The sequence below is a fragment of the Alexandromys fortis genome, unplaced genomic scaffold (genome assembly GCF_014885135.2).
Source record: "Alexandromys fortis isolate MF-2015 unplaced genomic scaffold, M_Fortis_MF-2015_v1.1 scaffold_42, whole genome shotgun sequence".
NCBI classification, from domain to species: Eukaryota; Metazoa; Chordata; class Mammalia; order Rodentia; family Cricetidae; genus Alexandromys; species Alexandromys fortis.
In genome coordinates this window covers 977,999-996,442 of record NW_026067934.1, presented here as the reverse complement: position 1 = coordinate 996,442, position 18,444 = coordinate 977,999, and the positions used below count along the sequence as shown (strand labels likewise).

At 50.6% G+C, this 18,444-nt stretch overlaps 1 protein-coding gene across 1 annotated transcript in view; it reads right to left on the bottom strand.

The window, feature by feature from the left end:
• Positions 1-18,444, bottom strand: part of Notch3 (notch receptor 3) — a 45,124-nt gene that overhangs the window by 16,128 nt on the left and 10,552 nt on the right. The window contains exons 8-25 of the mRNA XM_050146111.1: positions 18,209-18,394; positions 16,875-16,988; positions 16,473-16,586; positions 15,895-16,128; positions 15,666-15,776; positions 12,907-13,099; positions 12,675-12,826; positions 11,902-12,015; positions 11,411-11,566; positions 9,167-9,392; positions 8,664-8,865; positions 8,386-8,533; positions 7,832-8,016; positions 6,027-6,159; positions 5,575-5,951; positions 4,675-5,240; positions 2,125-2,457; positions 156-310 (exon numbers count right to left, since the gene is read on the bottom strand). Coding sequence (XP_050002068.1) covers positions 156-310; positions 2,125-2,457; positions 4,675-5,240; positions 5,575-5,951; positions 6,027-6,159; positions 7,832-8,016; positions 8,386-8,533; positions 8,664-8,865; positions 9,167-9,392; positions 11,411-11,566; positions 11,902-12,015; positions 12,675-12,826; positions 12,907-13,099; positions 15,666-15,776; positions 15,895-16,128; positions 16,473-16,586; positions 16,875-16,988; positions 18,209-18,394 — 3,699 coding nt within the window. The remainder of the gene's footprint in view (positions 1-155; positions 311-2,124; positions 2,458-4,674; positions 5,241-5,574; positions 5,952-6,026; positions 6,160-7,831; positions 8,017-8,385; positions 8,534-8,663; positions 8,866-9,166; positions 9,393-11,410; positions 11,567-11,901; positions 12,016-12,674; positions 12,827-12,906; positions 13,100-15,665; positions 15,777-15,894; positions 16,129-16,472; positions 16,587-16,874; positions 16,989-18,208; positions 18,395-18,444) is intronic.

Below are 18,444 nucleotides of genomic sequence, written 5' to 3'. Positions count from 1 at the left end.
ACGGGGCTGGCTTAGCTATGGGCCAAGGTTCTAGTCATCAGGTTGGACTTCAACCAGAAGACAGGACTTTCCTCATGGGACTTCGGTCACACTCTAGGACTGTACCACTCCCTGGGGTCACATGCTCTGATGTCCCTCGCTTCTTCCCACCTCACCTCGAACGTCCCGCAGTGGATATGGGAAATCAAGTCGCTCTACTGCTGACAAGGCTCCCAGGTAATCAGCAGCGCTCTGGGCATCGGGGAAGCAGTGGTCATTCTCGGGTGACTGCAGGCAGAGCCGATTGTCAATCTCCAGCATCACTACAGAGCTGCGGGAACAGAGCAACAGGACCCAAAGGCTCAACATCTGTCTGTAGCATCCTAGACACCAAACCTCAGAAAGCCACCTCCATCTCCACACCACCTGCCGAACTCTCAGCTGGTATCCAACCCCGCCGTCTCTCCCAACGGGTCTTGTTGACCACCAGGGTCCCAAAGCTGTGAATCCAATAGGGTCTTCGTTCACCCTACTGGAGACCAAGATGTAGCCCTTTGCTGGGACGTTGCACCCATATCTCAGCTCGTCTAAAAGCTTGCTTTTCTCCTGTTTCTTGCGGTGCAGGAAAAGAACTCAGAGCCTTGAATGTGCAAGGCAGGTACTCCGCCACTGAGCCACCGGCTCTAATACCCATCGACCCTTAGGTCTCAATGCACCCTGATTCCTTCTTCATTTCCTTCTTGCCCCGTCTTTCCCTCCAATGATCTTCCATACCCAGTTGTCTTGTCTTCAGCCCTCATGCATCTCCTGAGGTTCCTCCCATACCTCAGGACCCCTAAGAACAGCAAGCTCCAGCACAGCCCCTGCTTTTCACCCTGTGTGGTCATCACTGAGCCACTTTAGCCAAGAGAGAGCACATGCACCCCGTCACCCATCTCCTCCACTCAGGCTGCATCCAATCAGAACATGCAAACCGCAGCATCTCTGAAATCCAGCCCTCCTTTCGGGGTCAACCCAAACCTCAGACCCTGTTCCACCCTCAGCAAATGCCCCTCTCACTTCCAATTCCCCCTGCCTGGTCACCAGGGGCTAGTTCTGCAACTTTCACGAGATGGAGGAGGTATAAAGAGAGTATGTATATCAGAGATACAGTATATGTCTATAATCCTAGTACTTTGGAGGGCTGAGGTGGGCCGACCATGAGTTCAAAGCCAACCTACATGGAAGTTTCCAGGCCAGAGCCTATAAACACAAAGCAAAACAAAACAAACAAAAATAAGGGGGGAAAAAAGCCTACAAAACAGCTCAGCAGGCAAAGTGCTTACCATGCAAGCCTGACAACCTGGTTTGAAGCGCTAAGCACTCACATACAGATGCAGAGAGAACTGAGTCCACAAAATGGTCCTCTAACTCTACATGCATGCAGTGGCTTGAGTGTCATGGCTCTTGGGAACGCACACACATCATACACACGATAATGAATACTTTTTAATTGAAGTTATTTTTTAAAAGTCCACACATGCCTTTAACTGCTCTAGAATCAACCTGCCTCTTAACTGCTCTAGAATCAACCTGCCTCTTCTGGAGGCAGTAGCACCAGATCCACAATGCCATTTTGAACGGCCACCCCTACACCTCTACCAGGGAGCCTCCCTGCGCCCCACAAGACACACCCACATCTGAAGGCATTTCTCATTGTCACCACTAGGAGGTGTTGTCATCTGCATTTGAAGGGTAAAACCCTAGCACTGCAGCTAGGCTTCCTGTAGTGTGCACAGGATAAACATGACCCACAACAACAACAAAAAACCTCATAGACACTTAAAAACCCGTGCAAAGACTGGAGAGATGGCTCAGAAGTTAAGAGCACTGACTGCTCTTCCAGAGATCCTGAGTTCAATTCCCAGCGACCACATGATAGCTCACAACCATCCATGAGATCTGGTGCCCTCTTCTGGTGTGCAGGCATACATGGAGGCAGAATGCTATATACGTAATAGATAAATAAATCTTTAAAAGTAAAGAAAAGAAAAACCTGTAGAAGATGCATTGCAAGGAGCGCTCTCAATTAAGAAGGGTGAAACGCAAGGTCTGGATCATCAGTGCCCTGCCCAGTGTACCCAGCCTTGGGCTATAGTCACTCACCCGATCACCTCGGGACCCAGTTCGCGTCGGACACGGGAGTCGGAGACAGGGCTTGGCCGGTGATAGGGGAAGACCATGGCCTGGCCACGAGCATCCAGGCGGAAGCGCAGCGAGGTGCGCAAAATAGCGCTGAGTCGCTGCAGGAAGTCAGCACTGGAACGCAACAACTCTTCAGGGGGCAGAAGAACCGTGAGGACCAGAACCCCTCGGGCCAGAAGGGCTGGGACCTCGCTGGCACAGTCCAGTCCATCCCAGCCACACTCCTCAGTATTGCAGCCCTGGTCACAGCGGCCATCTGCAAAGTGGTCGGCGCAGTACTTCTCATATACCGGGCTAGAGGCAGAGAACACACCATCAGAGATTCCCTCAGACACCTAAATGCTTACTTAGCAAAGAGCACTACTGCACAGTGCTTGCACAAGGAACTCGAATGACCTTCCACATGTCAGACTTTCTGTTAATGCAGTTGTTGGTTGCATAACCACAGGGTCTGTGTTCCTAATTCAAAATACTTGGGACTAAAGCTATTTCTGAGTTTAAATTAATTTGGGTTTTAGAATATTTGCATATTTTCTTAACATATATATATTATATATACTATTATATATGCGATGAATTATCTTTCAATACATATTGTTTTAAGATAAGATCTCACATATCTCAGGCTGGCCTCAAACTCCCTATGTTAGCCAGGCATACTGGCACACACCTCTAATCCCAATACTCCAGACAGAGGCAGGGGTGTTTCAGGGCCAGCCTGGGACACATAGTCAATACCAGGCCAGGCAGGGCTACATAGTAAAACCCTAACCCTATTAAATAAAAAAGAAAGAAAGAAAGAAAGAAAGAAAGAAAGAAAGAAAGAAAGAAAGAGAGAAAGAGAGAGAGAAAAAAAACTGAGGGTGATCATGAACTGTCCTCCTGCCTCCAACAGCTGAGTGCCGGGATTACAAGCATGCATCACCACTCACAGGTTAGCTGGTGCTTGAAACAAAACCCAGGACTCTGTGTATGTTAGGCAAGCATCCCACCAACTGAGCTACATCCCCAACCTTCTATACATAATTTATGTAAGGCACCTCATGAATAATGTTCAAGCCTAAACACACACACACACACAAAACAAAACAAAACAAAAAACACATAGCCCAAAAGTAACTATATATCTCTAGTGTACCTGAGTTTGGGGGTTGTTTTATTTCCTGGGGATGGAACCAAGGGCCTCATGCCATTTAGGCCACTGAACTACATCCCAACCTGAATTTTGACTGCAATTTATCAATGAGGTAAAGGATGGAATTTTCCACTGTGGCATCACTCCACACAGTTCGGGGTTCCGGGTTTGGGATCAGGGATGGTCAACCAGTATCAATGCATTAACTATTAATTGAGCACCTGCTACATGCTGCCATAGATACCAAGATCCCACCCACAATTCCTTGCCCCAGAAAAACTGGCATCCCTGTGGGTGGAGAGAGATGTCATAGGAGACAGGTAAGGAGAATATACAACGTTCTAATTAGATGACAATAAATGGTTAATATAAATGTATATGTGGCAGTGTTGGAATTAAATACTAGGAAGCATGGGACGTGCTGGAGGTAGGAGTAGTTCACGATGTAGATAATACCATCTAAGCAGAGATTTGAAGGAGGTGGGAGGAACTTCTTCAAGTAAGAACAATTCAGCCAGTAAGCAGAGCGTCCTCACTGAAGAGCAAGCATGGGACATCCGAGGCGGTCGGGGTGACTGAAGGGCTTGGGAAGGTTGGAATGGAAGATAATGAGGAGACGAAGGCAGGAGGGGGTGCTCCAGACAAACAGAGGGGCACGGGAATGGATGCAGGGATGTAGAATGGATGGATGGAGAGGGACAAGCAAGGAGATGGAAGGCACATGGAGGGAAATGGAGGATCCACGGGACAGGAGGATGGCCATTAGAGGCTTATGAATGAAGCGGGGCACAAAGACAGGCAGACAGATGGCACACAGAACAGACCAGCAGACAGACAGATGGATGGACAAGCCAAAGTACAGATAGCTGGGCGTACAGACAGCCTCGGGGCTCACAAGGTGGAAGGAGAGGGCAGATCCCTGCGAGTGGGTTCTCTGACCGCCACATGCACACACGCTAAATAAGTAAGTGTAATGTTTTGGTTTGGGCAAGCTCTCACCATGTAGCCCTGGTCGACCTGAAACTCACCACATAGACCAACCTGGCCGAATTTATATAGAGACCTGCCTGCCTCTGCCACGCAGGTCCTGGGATTAAAGGTGTGAGCTTAATTTTTAAAATTTTAGAAAGTCAGATGGAATGTGTGACTTCAGGCAGACAGAAACAAACGGGCGAGATGTGTAGAGGGAAATACAAATGGTCAAAGATGAGGCACACAGGTGAATGGAACCCCAGACGGTGGCAGCTGTGAAAAACGAAGAAGCAGCTCCACCAGACAGTCCAAAAACGGACTTCCAGGAAAACTGGGTCAGATGTGACTCACTGACAGACAGTGCAGCAATTCAGATGGGCAGGGGGACAGAGTTGTGAGCTCACTTGCAGGTGCGTTCGCGGCCACCAGCGTAGCAGTCAAAGTTGTCATAGAGGCAGGCTGGGGAGCTGCAGGCTGGGTCACACCGGCTGTTGTTGAAGAGACGCCAGCACTGCAGTGCCTCACACTGCCGCCAGGGGTCGTCCACGTTCAGCGAGCAGTCGCCGCCGTCCCAGCCACAGCCCGGGGTGTTGCACTCGCGATCGCAATTCTGGTCCCCTCTCTTGGCCTGGCAGGCGGCTCTCGGGCACCGTGGCTCCTCGGGGATTTCAGGGGCTGTAGATGGGGTCTCGCAACGCGGGCCAGTCCAGCCCGGAGCGCATACACAGCGGAAGAAAGGGACGATCTGCAGAGGTAGGCATGAACCCCCATGCAGACAAGTGGAAGCTGCGCAGCTGGCGTTAGTAGCGCCTGAGGGTGACGCTCTAGAGACCCGGCAGAAGGGACCGGACAGCCCAGGAGGACAAGCACAGCGTGGCCCACGGGCGGTCTGCTGGCATGGGATACCCATCGGACACTGCAGCTCTCGGCAGGAGCGTGCTATCCTCTCGCAACGCAGACCCCAGAATGGCTATTGATGGGATGAGGGAATCAAAAGGAAAAATATGATAATGAGAAGAAAAGAAGAGGAGGGTGGAAAAGAGAGAGGAGTGAAGGTCAAAATTTGAGAAACGATAACCCTCCCTCCCTCTCCCAACCTCTCCAAGTTCAGCGACCTCCCCTTTTCTCTAAGGACCTCAGGACCCCCAGGAAGCCACAGCTTCACTAAATTACTCTCCAAACCATAATTCAGCATCTCTCAGAATCCCTTTGCCTTCCACTTTTCCCTTATAGACCATACCCTTCCCTGAGGCCACACCCCCTCTCCTTCCCCAAGAGCCTCCACCCCGGTCACTCACACCTACCTGGACACAGTGACAGGTGAAGGTCAGCCCACCTCCAGGGCCTGAGCTGGGATGGCACTGGCCTCCATGCTGACACGGTTGGGACTCACAAGGGGACAGGGCAGTCTGACAGCGAGGCCCTGTGAAGCCAGGGTGGCAGAGGCAGCGGAAGTGCCCGCCTGGATCTTGTAGGCAGTCCCGGGTGTGAGCTGCATGGCAGGCACCTGGGCGACACTCATTGATGTCTGCCTCACAGTGCAAACCCGTGTATCCGGGGGGACAGTTACAGCGGAAGCCACCCACCAGGTCCACACAGGTACCGTTGTGTAGGCACCGGAGGCCTGAATCCAAGGACGGGCCTGGGCCACAGTCATCCTCATTGATCTCACAGAGAACTCCTAGGGGATGGGAGAGTGGTCAGTGGAGTGTGGAGACCGCCTCTTAGCCTGTCCCCAACCCTGGCCTTGACATACCAAGTGTGCCAGGGGGACAGGAACAGAGATAGCGGGCCACGAGATCAATACAGGAGCCTCCATGCTGGCAGGGCTGGGAGGCACATTCATCCACATCGTCCTCACAATTGTCACCAGAATAGCCAGCAGGACACTGTAGTGAGGCAAGGAAGAAGTCGCTCAGATCTAGGGGACACAGACATGCCCAGGCATACCTGTGAACACAAGAAATCCCAGCACAAAAGGACACATGTAGACATCCAATATACAGCCAATAGAGAGGGCAGACTTACCCAGTACAAGGAAACACACTGTGCTTGGTTTTTTGTTTTGTTTTGGGTTTTTTTTTTTTTTTTTTTTTTGGTTTTTCTTTTTTTGTCAACTTGAACCAAACCTAGACACGTCTGGGAAGAGGGAATCTCACTTGAGAAACTGCCTCCTTCAGATTGGCCTGCAGCATGTCTGTCGGGGTATTTTCTTGACTGCTTGATGTGGAGGGACCCAGCCCACTCTGGGTGATCCCATCCCCAGGGGCAGGTGGGCTTGAGCAATTCAAAGGAAGCAAGCCAGTGAGTGATGACCCTCTGTGGTCTCTGCTCCCATTTTGCCCTGCAGTTTCCTGCCTTGGGCTTCTTCCCTGGCTTCCCTCAATGACGGACTGCAATCTGTGAGCAAACCCTTTCCTCCCTCAAGTTGTTTTTGGTCAAAGTGAGATTGTGAAGACCACCAGCACACTCAGCATATGGGGACATATGTTCATAAAAACACAGGGAAAACACCCATCTAGACACAAACACTGACAGAGCCACTCATCCCCAAAGAAGCACAGAACTGAAGACAGAAACTCACACAAACGTGCCCAGGTCCATTCACAAGGACAGAGGGTTAGGAGCTGAAGAAACAGCTCAGTGAGTGAGAGCACTTGCTGCGCAAGCATGAAGATTTGAGTTCAAGTCCCCAGCACCCACTCAAAGAGCAAGGCGTGGTCTTCTGTGTCTGTAACCCAGGTGCCAGGGTAGAGACAGGAGGAACGCTGGGGCACTGCTACCAGCCTAACTTCAGGTTCTGAGAGAGGACCTCAAAGGAATAAAGCAAAGTAACAGAGGAAGACGCCTGTTGTCTTCCTCTGGCTTTTGAGCACACTACTGTGTACAGCCAGTGCACACACACACACACACACACACACACACAGATACAGACCCACAAAGAGATAAAGACTGCTAGGTCTGGCTGCACACTCCTCTAATCCCAGCACTCAGGAGGCAGAGGCAGATAGATCTCCAATAGCTCAAGTGCAGTCAGCGTTACATAGTGAAATTGCTGAAGAAGGAGGGGGAAAGAAGACACGCAGCCAGGTAGCCAGGTATGGTGGCGAATGCCTTTAATCCAGCCAGAGGCAGATGGATCTCTATGAGCTGGAGGCCAGTCTGGACTATATAGCAAATTCCAGGATATCCAGGGCTACATGGACAGACCATATCTCAAAAACTAACTAAACTGGAAAAAAAAAAAGCCAGGCGGTGATGGTGCACACCTTTAATCCCAGCACTCAGGAGGCAGAGGCAGGCAGATCTCCGTGAGCTTAAGGCCAGCCTGGTCTACAAGAGCTAGTTCCAGGACAGCAGGACAGGCTCCAAAGCTACAGAGAAACCTTGCCTCAAAAAAAAAAAAAAAAAACCATACAAACCAGACATGCAGACTAGGGATGAAGCTCAGTGGTAGAGTTCTCACCTCCACTCATGAAGCATTCCTGTTCCCCCACCAGGAAAAAGAAACACACCATGCATGATTAGCTTCTCTTCCCTCTCCCTGGGAAGCACACTTACCTCACACACATAGCCCCCCATGTAACCACGGCAGGTGCCCCCATGGTGGCAGGGCTGGGCTGTGCAGGGGTCCACTTCCTGTTCACAGTGACTACCGGTGCGGCCCTCTGGACACATACAGTAGTGGGAGTGGTCCTTGTCTACACACTGCCCACCTGCCTGACACAGCTGCTCCAACCGTACCCCTGAGGAGCAGAGAGTGACGTCAGGTGTGAGGCAGCCATGCACCCTTCCCTCTTCCGGCCCACATCACACAATCCAGCAACCCTGCTGTCTCACCCACATTCCAGAGGGCTGTCAGGCAACTTGTCAACTGGCCTGGTCTCTTTCCATAATATCCAACTTTGATGCCCATGCAGGCTCAGTCACACACACACACACACAGCATCCCAGCTGTCTCCCCATCCTGTGGCCAACTATACCACAGTCACACACGTACATAGCCACACACCTCATTAGATCCACATGCTATGTGGCCCCATCGTTCGACTAATACTAGCAAGAGATATGTACCATCCTTCAGCCTCACACACCCGACACATGCTGCCCCTCACCCATCTGGGCTGCAGCCTCTTTGCAGGGTAGGTTTTTTATGTCACACAGGCGGCCACTCCACCCAGGGGGACAAATGCAGTAGGCCCCAATCTGGACACAGCGACCCCCATTCTGACAGGGTGACTGGCTACACCAGTCCACCAGGTTCTGCAAAAGAAACCCTCAAGGTCAGCACTGGGAGAAATCCTAGAAACAAGGTGGGCTTCTCCCTTCAGGATGCCCCACAGGCCCCACCTGGTTTCTGGACTCTTCCCCAAGGACCTTGGCCACCACCCACCTGACACAGATTCCCAGTGAAGCCCTCCCGGCAGGTGCATTGAAACCCTGGGTGGGTAGGGTTGCAGACGCCCCCATGCAGACAAGGCCGGGAGAGGCAGGGGTCGGTCTCATATTGGCAGTGGGTGCCCGTGTAGCCGGGGCGACACAGACAGCTGAAGGAGTTAACGTCATCCACGCAGGTTCCTCCATTGAAGCAGGAACTGGAGAATAAGACAAGGGGGTCAAGCTCCACCCCCTTGAAGGCCACCCTGCCCCTCCTCGAATCAAGTGTTTTCCAATGTCTGATCCTCACTGCCCCCAACAAGCTATAGTTCTGTAGCGATCTCACCTGGCCCGCCACCTATGGATCCCGTCCCAGTCTGGGCCTTGCAAGGACTGGAGTCTGACTTCCATCCAGCCTTGCCTTTTCCTCAGACATGCGCCATCAACATCCAAGCCCTCAGGCAGATGCCAGGTCAGGAAGCCCTCCCTGGTCCCCATTCTGCCACAGGCCCCACCCACCTGGGGCTGCAGTCTGGCAAGTCATTCTCACAGTGGAAGCCTCCATAGCCAGGTGGACAGGTACAGGTGAAGGAGGCCACATGATCAGTACAGGTGCCAGGGCCACAGGGGTTGCTCAGACACTCGTCCACATCCCGAGCACAGCTAGGACCAGCAAAGCCAGTGAGGCAAGAGCAGGTAAAGGAGCCCACGCCGTCCTGGCAGGAACCACCATTGAGGCAAGGGTCTGCAGTGAGCGGGAAGGAAGTCTGGTCATTCCCTATGCCCACATCCGCCCGCCCTGACCCAACTGCATTCCACACACGGGAAAACTCAGGAAGAAGCCAGATTCAACCCGGAGGATTTTTAAAATCTCATTTGGAGGAGGAGTAGATGGGGAGGAAGAATTAAGATGGGAGTGGAGTCCTGGGTAGAGAAGAGGAAGGGAGAGGAAACTGTGTTTGGGCTGGGGAAAAAAATGTATTAATTAATAAAAGTAAAATTTAAAAATATCCCCCGTGAGTTATAAAGCTGGTCCTACCTATCCTGAAATTCAGAATCTGTTATGGAATATTCCTTTCCACTGTATGAAGATGTGTCACTGTGATTGGTTTAATAAAGAGCCGAACAGCCATTAGTTAGGCAGGAAGAGGTTAGGCAGGACTCCTGGGGACAGAGAACTCTGGGAAGAAGAAAGGTGAGGTCACCAGCCAGACACAGAGAAAGCAGGATGGGCAATATAGAGTAAGGTAACCTAGCTGTATAAAAGGATACAGACTAAAAGATATGGATTAATTTAAGTTGTAAGAACTAGCTAGAAGCAAGCCTAAGCTAAGGTCAATCTTTCATAATTAATAATGTCTCCATGTCGGGTTTTTTTTTTTTTTCTGTAAACTGGCAGCCCGAAGAAAAATCCGCCTACAAGAATCCACAGGTTCAACCAGCAGAGGAAGGGGTGAAAATCAGAGATCACACAAAGGCTACACATAAAAACTTTCCTCTCATTATCCCCTAAGCAACAGAGCATAGGAAACACACACATGGCATCTGCACTGTGCTTAGTGCTTAGGCTGTCCAGAGAGTCCAAGAAGGTGGTGGTGCAAGTAAAGGTGCCTGCCACACATGACTGACCACCTGAATCCAATCCCCGGGACCCACACGGGAGGAGAAAACCAACCCCTAGCTGTCCTGTGGCCTCCATACATACATGAACACACACACGCCATACACACAATAATAAAATTTAAATTAAAAAGTTAAGTCTAAGTTGGTAAGATGACTCAGCATGGGCAAGGCACCTGCCACCAAGCCTGATATCCTAAATCAAAGCCCCAGGTCCCTCAAGGTGGAAGAACAGAATCCCCAAAAACTGTCCTCTGACCTCTACATGTGGCACATACATACCCACACTCATACACACAATAATAAGTAAATGTAAAAACATTTAAATAAAAAGTAAGATATCTAGAGATGACTGAAAGTCTCTGGTATGTAGGTTATTTGCAAACATTAATCCATTTTAAAATAAGGGCTGGAGTACCCATAGAGTCTGGTATCCCTGGAAGCTCTGGGGCCAATCTCAGAGTACCAAGGAACACATGTACTTCTAATGCTCATATTCGTGAGCTCAGCGTAGGCTTGTGTGAACAGTGTAGCCACTACCAGCCATGAGGCTAACGGGCCTTGACATTGCTGCCAGTTCAAATTTAAAAAGCTGCAGATATAAAATACATTTAGCAGATTTAAATTGTCAAAGGCTTATATGTGAAAATTAAGATATTTTTCTTTTTTGTTTTGTTTTGTTTTTTCGGTTTCTCTGTGTAGCTCTGGCTGTCCTGGAACTAGCTCTTGTAGACCAGGGCTGGCCTCAAACGCACAGAGATCCGCCTGCCTCTGTCTCACAAGTGCTGGAGGCGTGCGCCAGTCACCACTGCCCAAAAATATTTTCTATATTGGCTTAAGTAAAACATTTTTTACACTTTTCATAACATTTTTGTAATTTTTTTTATTATTCCTTTGTGTGTGTGCATGTGTGTGTGTGCGCACGTGTGTATACACATGGTATTTGTGTAGAGAGCCGAGGACACCTTGTGAGATTGAACTTGGGTCATCAGGCTTAGCAGCAAGCCCCTTTACCTGCAGAGCCCTTTCACCAGTATTTATTCAGCAGTGCTGCAGGTGGAACTAAGGCCACCAAGCATGAGGAGACAGCAACACAGTGCCAGGCACACAATATGGTTTGATGGGTGGGCTCCCTGCACTTACTGGGGTCACAGTCGTTAATGTCCTGATCACAGAAAGGGCCAGTGTATCCCCCATGGCAGATACACCTGAAGCTCCCAGGCAGGTTGGTGCAAGTACCATGGTGGCCGCAGGGGGAGGCACCAGAACACTCGTCCACATCCTGCTGGCACCGTGAGCCTGGAGGTGAGAGGGGAAGTAATTAGGTTAGAGGGGTAAAGTGGGGTGTGAGGGGGGTCTGCAGCTCAAGAACCCACAGGCTGAGGCAGGAAATGGCCATCAAACCTCAGGCATTCTAGCATCCTCAGCCCCAGATGGCTCCCTCTTATCCTGAGCTGTGAATGTCTAGATCCAGCTCTTTTCCCAGAAGGAAGGACCTTCAAAGGCAGAACAGGGGTGGGTCCCATTTGGCTTCCCAAAGGAGCAGGAAAAGAAGGAAGAGGGAAAGGAGGAGGAAGAAAAAAGGAGGTAGAAAGGGAGGAAGACAGAAAAGAGAGGAAGGGGACACTGTGTACCTTGCCAGCCTGGGGGACAGGAACAGACAGTCAGCTGGCCAGAGTCAGACTCACAGTGGCCTCCATGCTCACAGAGGCTTGGAGTACAGGGGGACAGCACCTCACACTGACGGCCTGTAGAGAACCAGCAGGATTTAGATAGTCTTGAAAGACACATTGCTCCCGTCCCCCCAGCCATGGAGTCCCACCCTGATATCCAGAAAAGACCAAAAAAGAAAGAAAGAGAAAGAGAGAGAGAGAGAGAGAGAGAGAGAGAGAGGGAGGGAGGGAGGGAGGGAGGGAGGGAGGGAGGGAGGGAGGGAAGGAAGGAAGGAAGGAAGGAAGGAAGGAAGGAAGGAAGGAAGGAAGGAAAAGGAAAATGCAGAGGGGTTGGAAAGATGGTTCAGTATTTAAGAGCACCTCATGCCCAATCATAAGGACCAGAGCTCAGACCCAGCATCTATATAACAAACTGTAACCCCCAGTTGCAAGTCAGAAGGAAACAGGGGGATCACGGGGACTCATTGGCTTCCAGCCTATCCAAGAAAGCACAAACCCCAGGTTCAGGGAGAGACTCTGCCTCAAAGGAAGAGATAGAGTGGCAGAGGAGGACACCTACCCCCTCTTCTGGTTCTAGCCCACACACACAGGCATGAGCACACAGAGACACACGAGGGAGGGGGGAGCGCGGGGGGGGGAGGGAGGCACGGGGGACAAAGATTTAAAAAGAGTAGAAAGGAAACATGAGAAACAAGGGTATCAAGGGCTCTGAGGAGGAAGGTGGGGACACACACCCTGAAATCCAGGGGGACAGGTACAGTGGAAGCCTCTTCCATCACTGGTACAGGTGCCGCCAGCCTGGCAGGGCTGGGACTCACAGGCATCTGGAACCAGGCTCTGGCTGCAGCGGGGGCCACTCCAACCAGGCTCACACACACAGCGGAACCTGATGGGGGAGGCAGTCAGGGGTGGCAGGTGACCAGAGAGACAGCAGAAGAGGGGTCCAGCGTTGGGGAGGGGCCTCACCCGCCAGATGCATCGTGGCAGACTCCGTGACTGCAGGGCTTATGCGCACAGGGATGATTCGCAGGCAGGCAGAGGGGAGGCAGGGAGCCAGGTGGGCAGAGGCAACGGAAGCCGTTTTCCCCGTCCACACAGGAGCCACCCTCTCCACAGGGGCTGGATGCACACTCGTTAATCTCCACATTGCAGAGGGGCCCTGGGAAGCATACATGCAACTTCATCCCAGAACCAAGACAGTGGTGCCGACTGAGGGAGAGGGGACACTTTGTTCTGTATTACACAGCAGCATCTCCATGTAGGGCCCACATTCTGATGACAGGGTGAGAACTTCAAACCAATGAGTGAGCAAGCTCAGGATGCCACGAAGTAGGTGTTCTCTCTCTCTCTCTCTCTCTCTCTCTCTCTCTCTCTCTCTCTCTCTCTCTCTCTCTCTCCCATTGATGTGGGAGTGATTTCATATTAATAAAGAAACTGCCTAGGCCCCTTGATAGGCCAACCCTTAGGTGAGTAGAGTAAACAGAACAGAATGCTGGGAGAAAGAAGCTGAGTCGAGGGAGTCGCCATGTTTCTCCCACTCCAGACAGACGCAGGTTAAGATCTTCCCTGGTAAGCCACCTCGTGGGCTACACAGATTATTAGAAATGGGTTAGATTAATATGTAAGAGCTAGCCAATAAGAGGCTACAGATAATGGGCCAGGCAGTGTTTAAAAGAATACAGTTTCCTTGTAATTATTTCGGGGCATAAGCTAGAGCTAGCTGGCAGCCGGGAGCTGGGGCGGCCCGCAGCTCCACTCAACAGCTCACTCTCTCTTTCTCTCTTCCTGCCAGCCTCCATTCCTCCTCCCTCTCTCCATCATCTCTCCTTTCTTTTCCTGCTTTTTAAAAAGTTTATTGTTTATTTATTATTTATTTATTTCATGTGAGTGTTTGTATGTACATTAGTGCACCATGGTGTGTTCCCAGTGCCCATGAAGGTCAGCAGAGGGCATTAGATTCCCAGAACTGGAGCAACAAGCAGTTGTGAAACACACTGAACATGGAGAAATAGAACTGGTGCCTACATAGAGCCATCTACATTCTAGAGTATTTGGTACAGAAAGGTACTCTACAAGTTACCAGAGGAGAAACAAGAACACCAACCCAAAGCCTAATGGTGGTGCCGCATGCCTTTAATCCCAGCACTCAGGAGACAGAGGTAGGTGGATGTCTGAGAATCTGAGGCCAGCCTGGTCTACAAGATCCAAAGCTATAGAGAAACCCTGTCAAAAGAAAGAAAGAGAGAGAGAGAGAGAGAGAGAGAGAGAGAGAGAGAGAGAGAGAATGAACGAACACCAACCCAGTCACAAACCCTTTGATCTACAATGGTGTCCTGCCTCCAAGATCTACTAGTGTAAAGGAGCCCCTTAGCTTGTGGGAGTAACCAACAAATATACCAGCCAATATTTGATTTGACTTAAGGCCTACTCAAAATGAAACCAATACCTGACTTTTGCCTCAGAAGCCAAGAACCTGAGACTAGACAATCCTGGGACCTATGATACAACCAAATACTACTAATCTTAAGAGAAAAACAAAGTAGTGAAAAAATGTCTCCTAATGACATTCTGCCTTGCTCATCATCAGAGAAGTTTCCTCCTGCAGCAGATGGGAACAAATACGGAGAACCACAGCCATTGTGTAGCGTGAGAGACCTGGAAAAACTCAGCCCTAGGTGGATGGGGTATCTCCATCAAATCCCTCTGCTCGGGGCTCAGGGAACCCTGAGAAAGAGGAGGCAAGAGAGTGGAAAACAAAGGGTATGGAGGACACGAAGAAAACACGGCCCTCTAAATCAACATGTGCAAAGCTCATATGAACTCACAAAGACAGGGACAGTATGCACATGCCTACACGGGCCTGCATCAAGTCTTCTGCATATATATTTCTGGGATTCCTGAGTGTGTGGGTGAGTGGCTCTCTGATTCTTTTTATTGTTGTGGTCACTGTCTTGGTGTTTTTCCAAGACAGGGTTTCTCTGTGTAGCCCTGACTATCCTGGAATTAGCTCTGTAGGCCAGGCTGGCCTTGGACTCACAGAGATCCTCCTGCCTCTTCCTCTCAAGTGCTGGGCTTAAGGGCATACACCACCACCACCCAGTGGGTCTCTGATCCTTGTGTCTTCCTTCTCCTTCTGGTTTTGTTTTGTCATTCCAATGTGTTGGTTTTGTTTTGTTTTATTATATTTTATTTTATATTTAAAAAACAAAACCAAGCAATTATGAGCTAGCATGTGGGCACTGGGAACTGAACCCCAGTTCTCTACAAGAGCAGCAGAGCCAGCTCTCCAGCACTCTCTGTGCTGTTTGGCTATGAAATGTGATTTTGCCATGTAGCCCTGGCTAGCCTAGTGCTCACTATGAAGCTCAGGCCAGCCTCAAACTTGCACCAAGGCTACCTTTGCCTCCCGAATATTGTGGTGACAGGCGTACATCACCACATCTGGCCCTAGGAAATCTCGTGTGTGTGCAAATAAAGGGAAGAAGGGATGACAAAATGGTTCACAAGGAAAAAATGCTTGCTACCATGACTGAGTTGGATCCCTGAAACCTATATAGTGGGAGAGACCTCACTCTACCAAGTTGTCCTGTGAACTTCACACATACACAAACAAATAAATGCAATTTTTTAAAACTAAAGGTGCGGGGGAAGCCCACCCATAAGACACTGGAGCTTAATCCTTATGCTACAAAACCCTCCCCACTCCATGGCAGCCATATGCCCACCTGTGAATCCCGGCTGACAGACACAATCATAGCGGTTAATGCCATCGTGGCAGACACCAAAGGTACAGGGGTTGCTGGCACAATCATCAATGTTGACTTCGCAGTTTACACCTGCAGGAAGGGGAATAGAGCAGGGAGTCGCCACTACTGTCAAGCACCACTTCCAAACTCCTCACCGACACCCACGCACACACCCGTGTCCGATTCCCGTCACAGCCCTAAACCCCACCTGTGGTTCCCGGAGGACAGCGGCAGAGGTACTTGTCCACCAAGTCTAGGCATTTGCCACCATAGCGGCAGGGCTGGCTGCGACACTCATCCACCTGGCTCTCACAGCGTGTGCCCGTGTAGCCTGGGGCACAAGCACATGAGAAGCTAGCGATGCCGTCGACACAACGCCCATGGTGGCAGGGGTCCGGAGAGCAGTCGTCCACATTTCGCTCACACAGGGTGCCCTCAAAGCCTGCACAAACAGGAGGGTATCCACTTGTCCATGGCTACAGTCTCAACCCAATTCTAGCTCGGTTGTCAGGCCGCACTCCTTCACCCTCCCATTCCACCCAGCTCCAAGTGCTGCCCCCGACCCAGAAGCTACCTCTTTAAATCCCACTGCCAGCTGCACCCTGAATCCTGTCCAGAACCCTGCCTACCTCCATCATCACTATACATCGGGTGTCACTCTCCCTGCCCTGGCCTCACTGAAACCCTCCTCTGAGGCTGTCCTTAATTCTGTTATTGGTCCTCGACATCCACCAGCCCACCAGCCCACCTTGTGGTCCTTGCCACAGTCTCACGGTCCACCCTCACCCTCTGCACAGCGACACTCATAGCCATCGGGCTGGTCCACACACTTGGCGCCATTCCGGCAGGGAGTGCTTGCACATTCGTCCACGTCCAGCTGGCACGTGGACCCACTGAATCCTGGGAGTAAGGCATGAAGAAAGGTGATATTCATAATCAAAGCAGGCTCCCTGCCTTATTTGAGTGGGAAACACCCCTTTGCTTTCTTTTAAATTAATATCAGTGTACTCAAGGCCAGGGAGACGTCCCAGAGGCCAGTGAAGCCCGACCACCTGAGTTCGATTCCCAAGACCCACATAGTGGAAGAACAGAACCCACCTACACAAAAAAAGTAACTAATTAGCTAATTACTTTAAATTTCAATGTGTCATAACCTGCCAGCCAGGCTCCCTGCCCCAGGATCCTCACCAGATGGGCAGGTACAGCTGAAACCATTGACGCGATCCTTACAGACGCCACCATTGACACACGGGCTGCTCTGACATTCATCTATGTCCACCTCGCAGTAGGTCCCTGTGAAGCCTGAAAGGGGATGGGATGAGCCATGGGAAGTTCCCCTTGGGGGTCTTTTTCTCTTTAGTTTCAGGGCTTTGATTTTGTTGTTGTTTCGTTGAGACAGGTTCCTTCTGCATACCTGGAGCTAGCCTGCAACTAATGATCCTCCTGCTTCGGATACCCAAATGCTGGGATTACAGGCGTCCACGAGCACAAACTCAGATTTAGTTTCAAACAACTGAACCCTCACCCGGCTGTGGTCTCATGTGGACCGAGGCTGATGAAGCTTCCCCTCCAATACCATCTGGCAAAATTCTGCTCTGGTCCTGCTCCTACCTTATCCAGGGTCACAGGGTTTTACCCTAAAGACACAGAACTCGCTCCCTCTCTCCAGCCAGGAAGTTTTACTTTAAACCTAGGTTGGGGCCAGTAAGACAGCTCAACAGATAAGGACACTTGTTGCAAAGGCTGACAACTGGATCCCTCATGGTGGAAGGAGAATTGACTCCTGACAGCTGTCCTGTAATCTCCACACTCACACCATGCCATGAACTCATCAGTGCATGCATCCATATGTACAGACACATGTGTGTGCAAGCACACATACACACATGTAAACAAATGCAATTTTTGAAAGAAATATTGTTACCAGGCACAGTGGCACATACCTTTCAATCCAGTGTTTGGAAAGCAGAGGCAGGTGGATCTCTGTGAGTTCAAGGTCAGCCTGGTGAGTTCTAGACAGGGTCTCACTATGTAGCCCTGGCTGATCTGCAATTTCCTTTGTACTGAAAGTGTTATAGCTGACTTGAAATGCTTTGTGTGTGTGTGTGTGTGTGTGTGTGTGTGTGTGTGTGTGTGTGTGTGTGAGAGAGAGAGAGAGAGAGAGAGAGAGAGAGAGAGAGAGAGAGAGAGAGAGAGAGATGGGTATCCTCAGAGGCCAGAAGAGGGTGGTATATCCCCTGGAGTTAGAGCAACAGGCAATTGCAAACTGCCCCATATGGGTGCTGAGAACCAAACTCACTCCTCTAGAAAAGAAGGAACTACTTTAAACCACTAAACTACCTCTCTAGCCCCTTCTTATGTTGTTTTATTTTATTTCATTTTATTCAAGACAGGGTCTCACTTCATAATCCTAGAACTCACCATGTAGACCAGGCTGCCTCTGCCTCACAAGTGCTGGAATTACAGGCAAGTGCTTCCATGCCCAGCCTTCAGGACCCACCCAAGCCACAGCCAACACCCACCTGCCATACAAATGCAGGTGAACTGGCCAATTCGGTCAAGACATGTGGCCTGGTTGCGGCAGGGCCCAGACAGACACTCGTTGACATCGGTCTCACAGCGAGGTCCAGTGTAGCCACGGCCACACTGACACAGGAAGGAGCCCTGTGTGTTCACACACCGACCCAAATGTTCGCAGGGGTTGGCACCTGCGGAGGAAGGGCACAGGCAGGATGAACATGGCCAACCATGGCTCAGA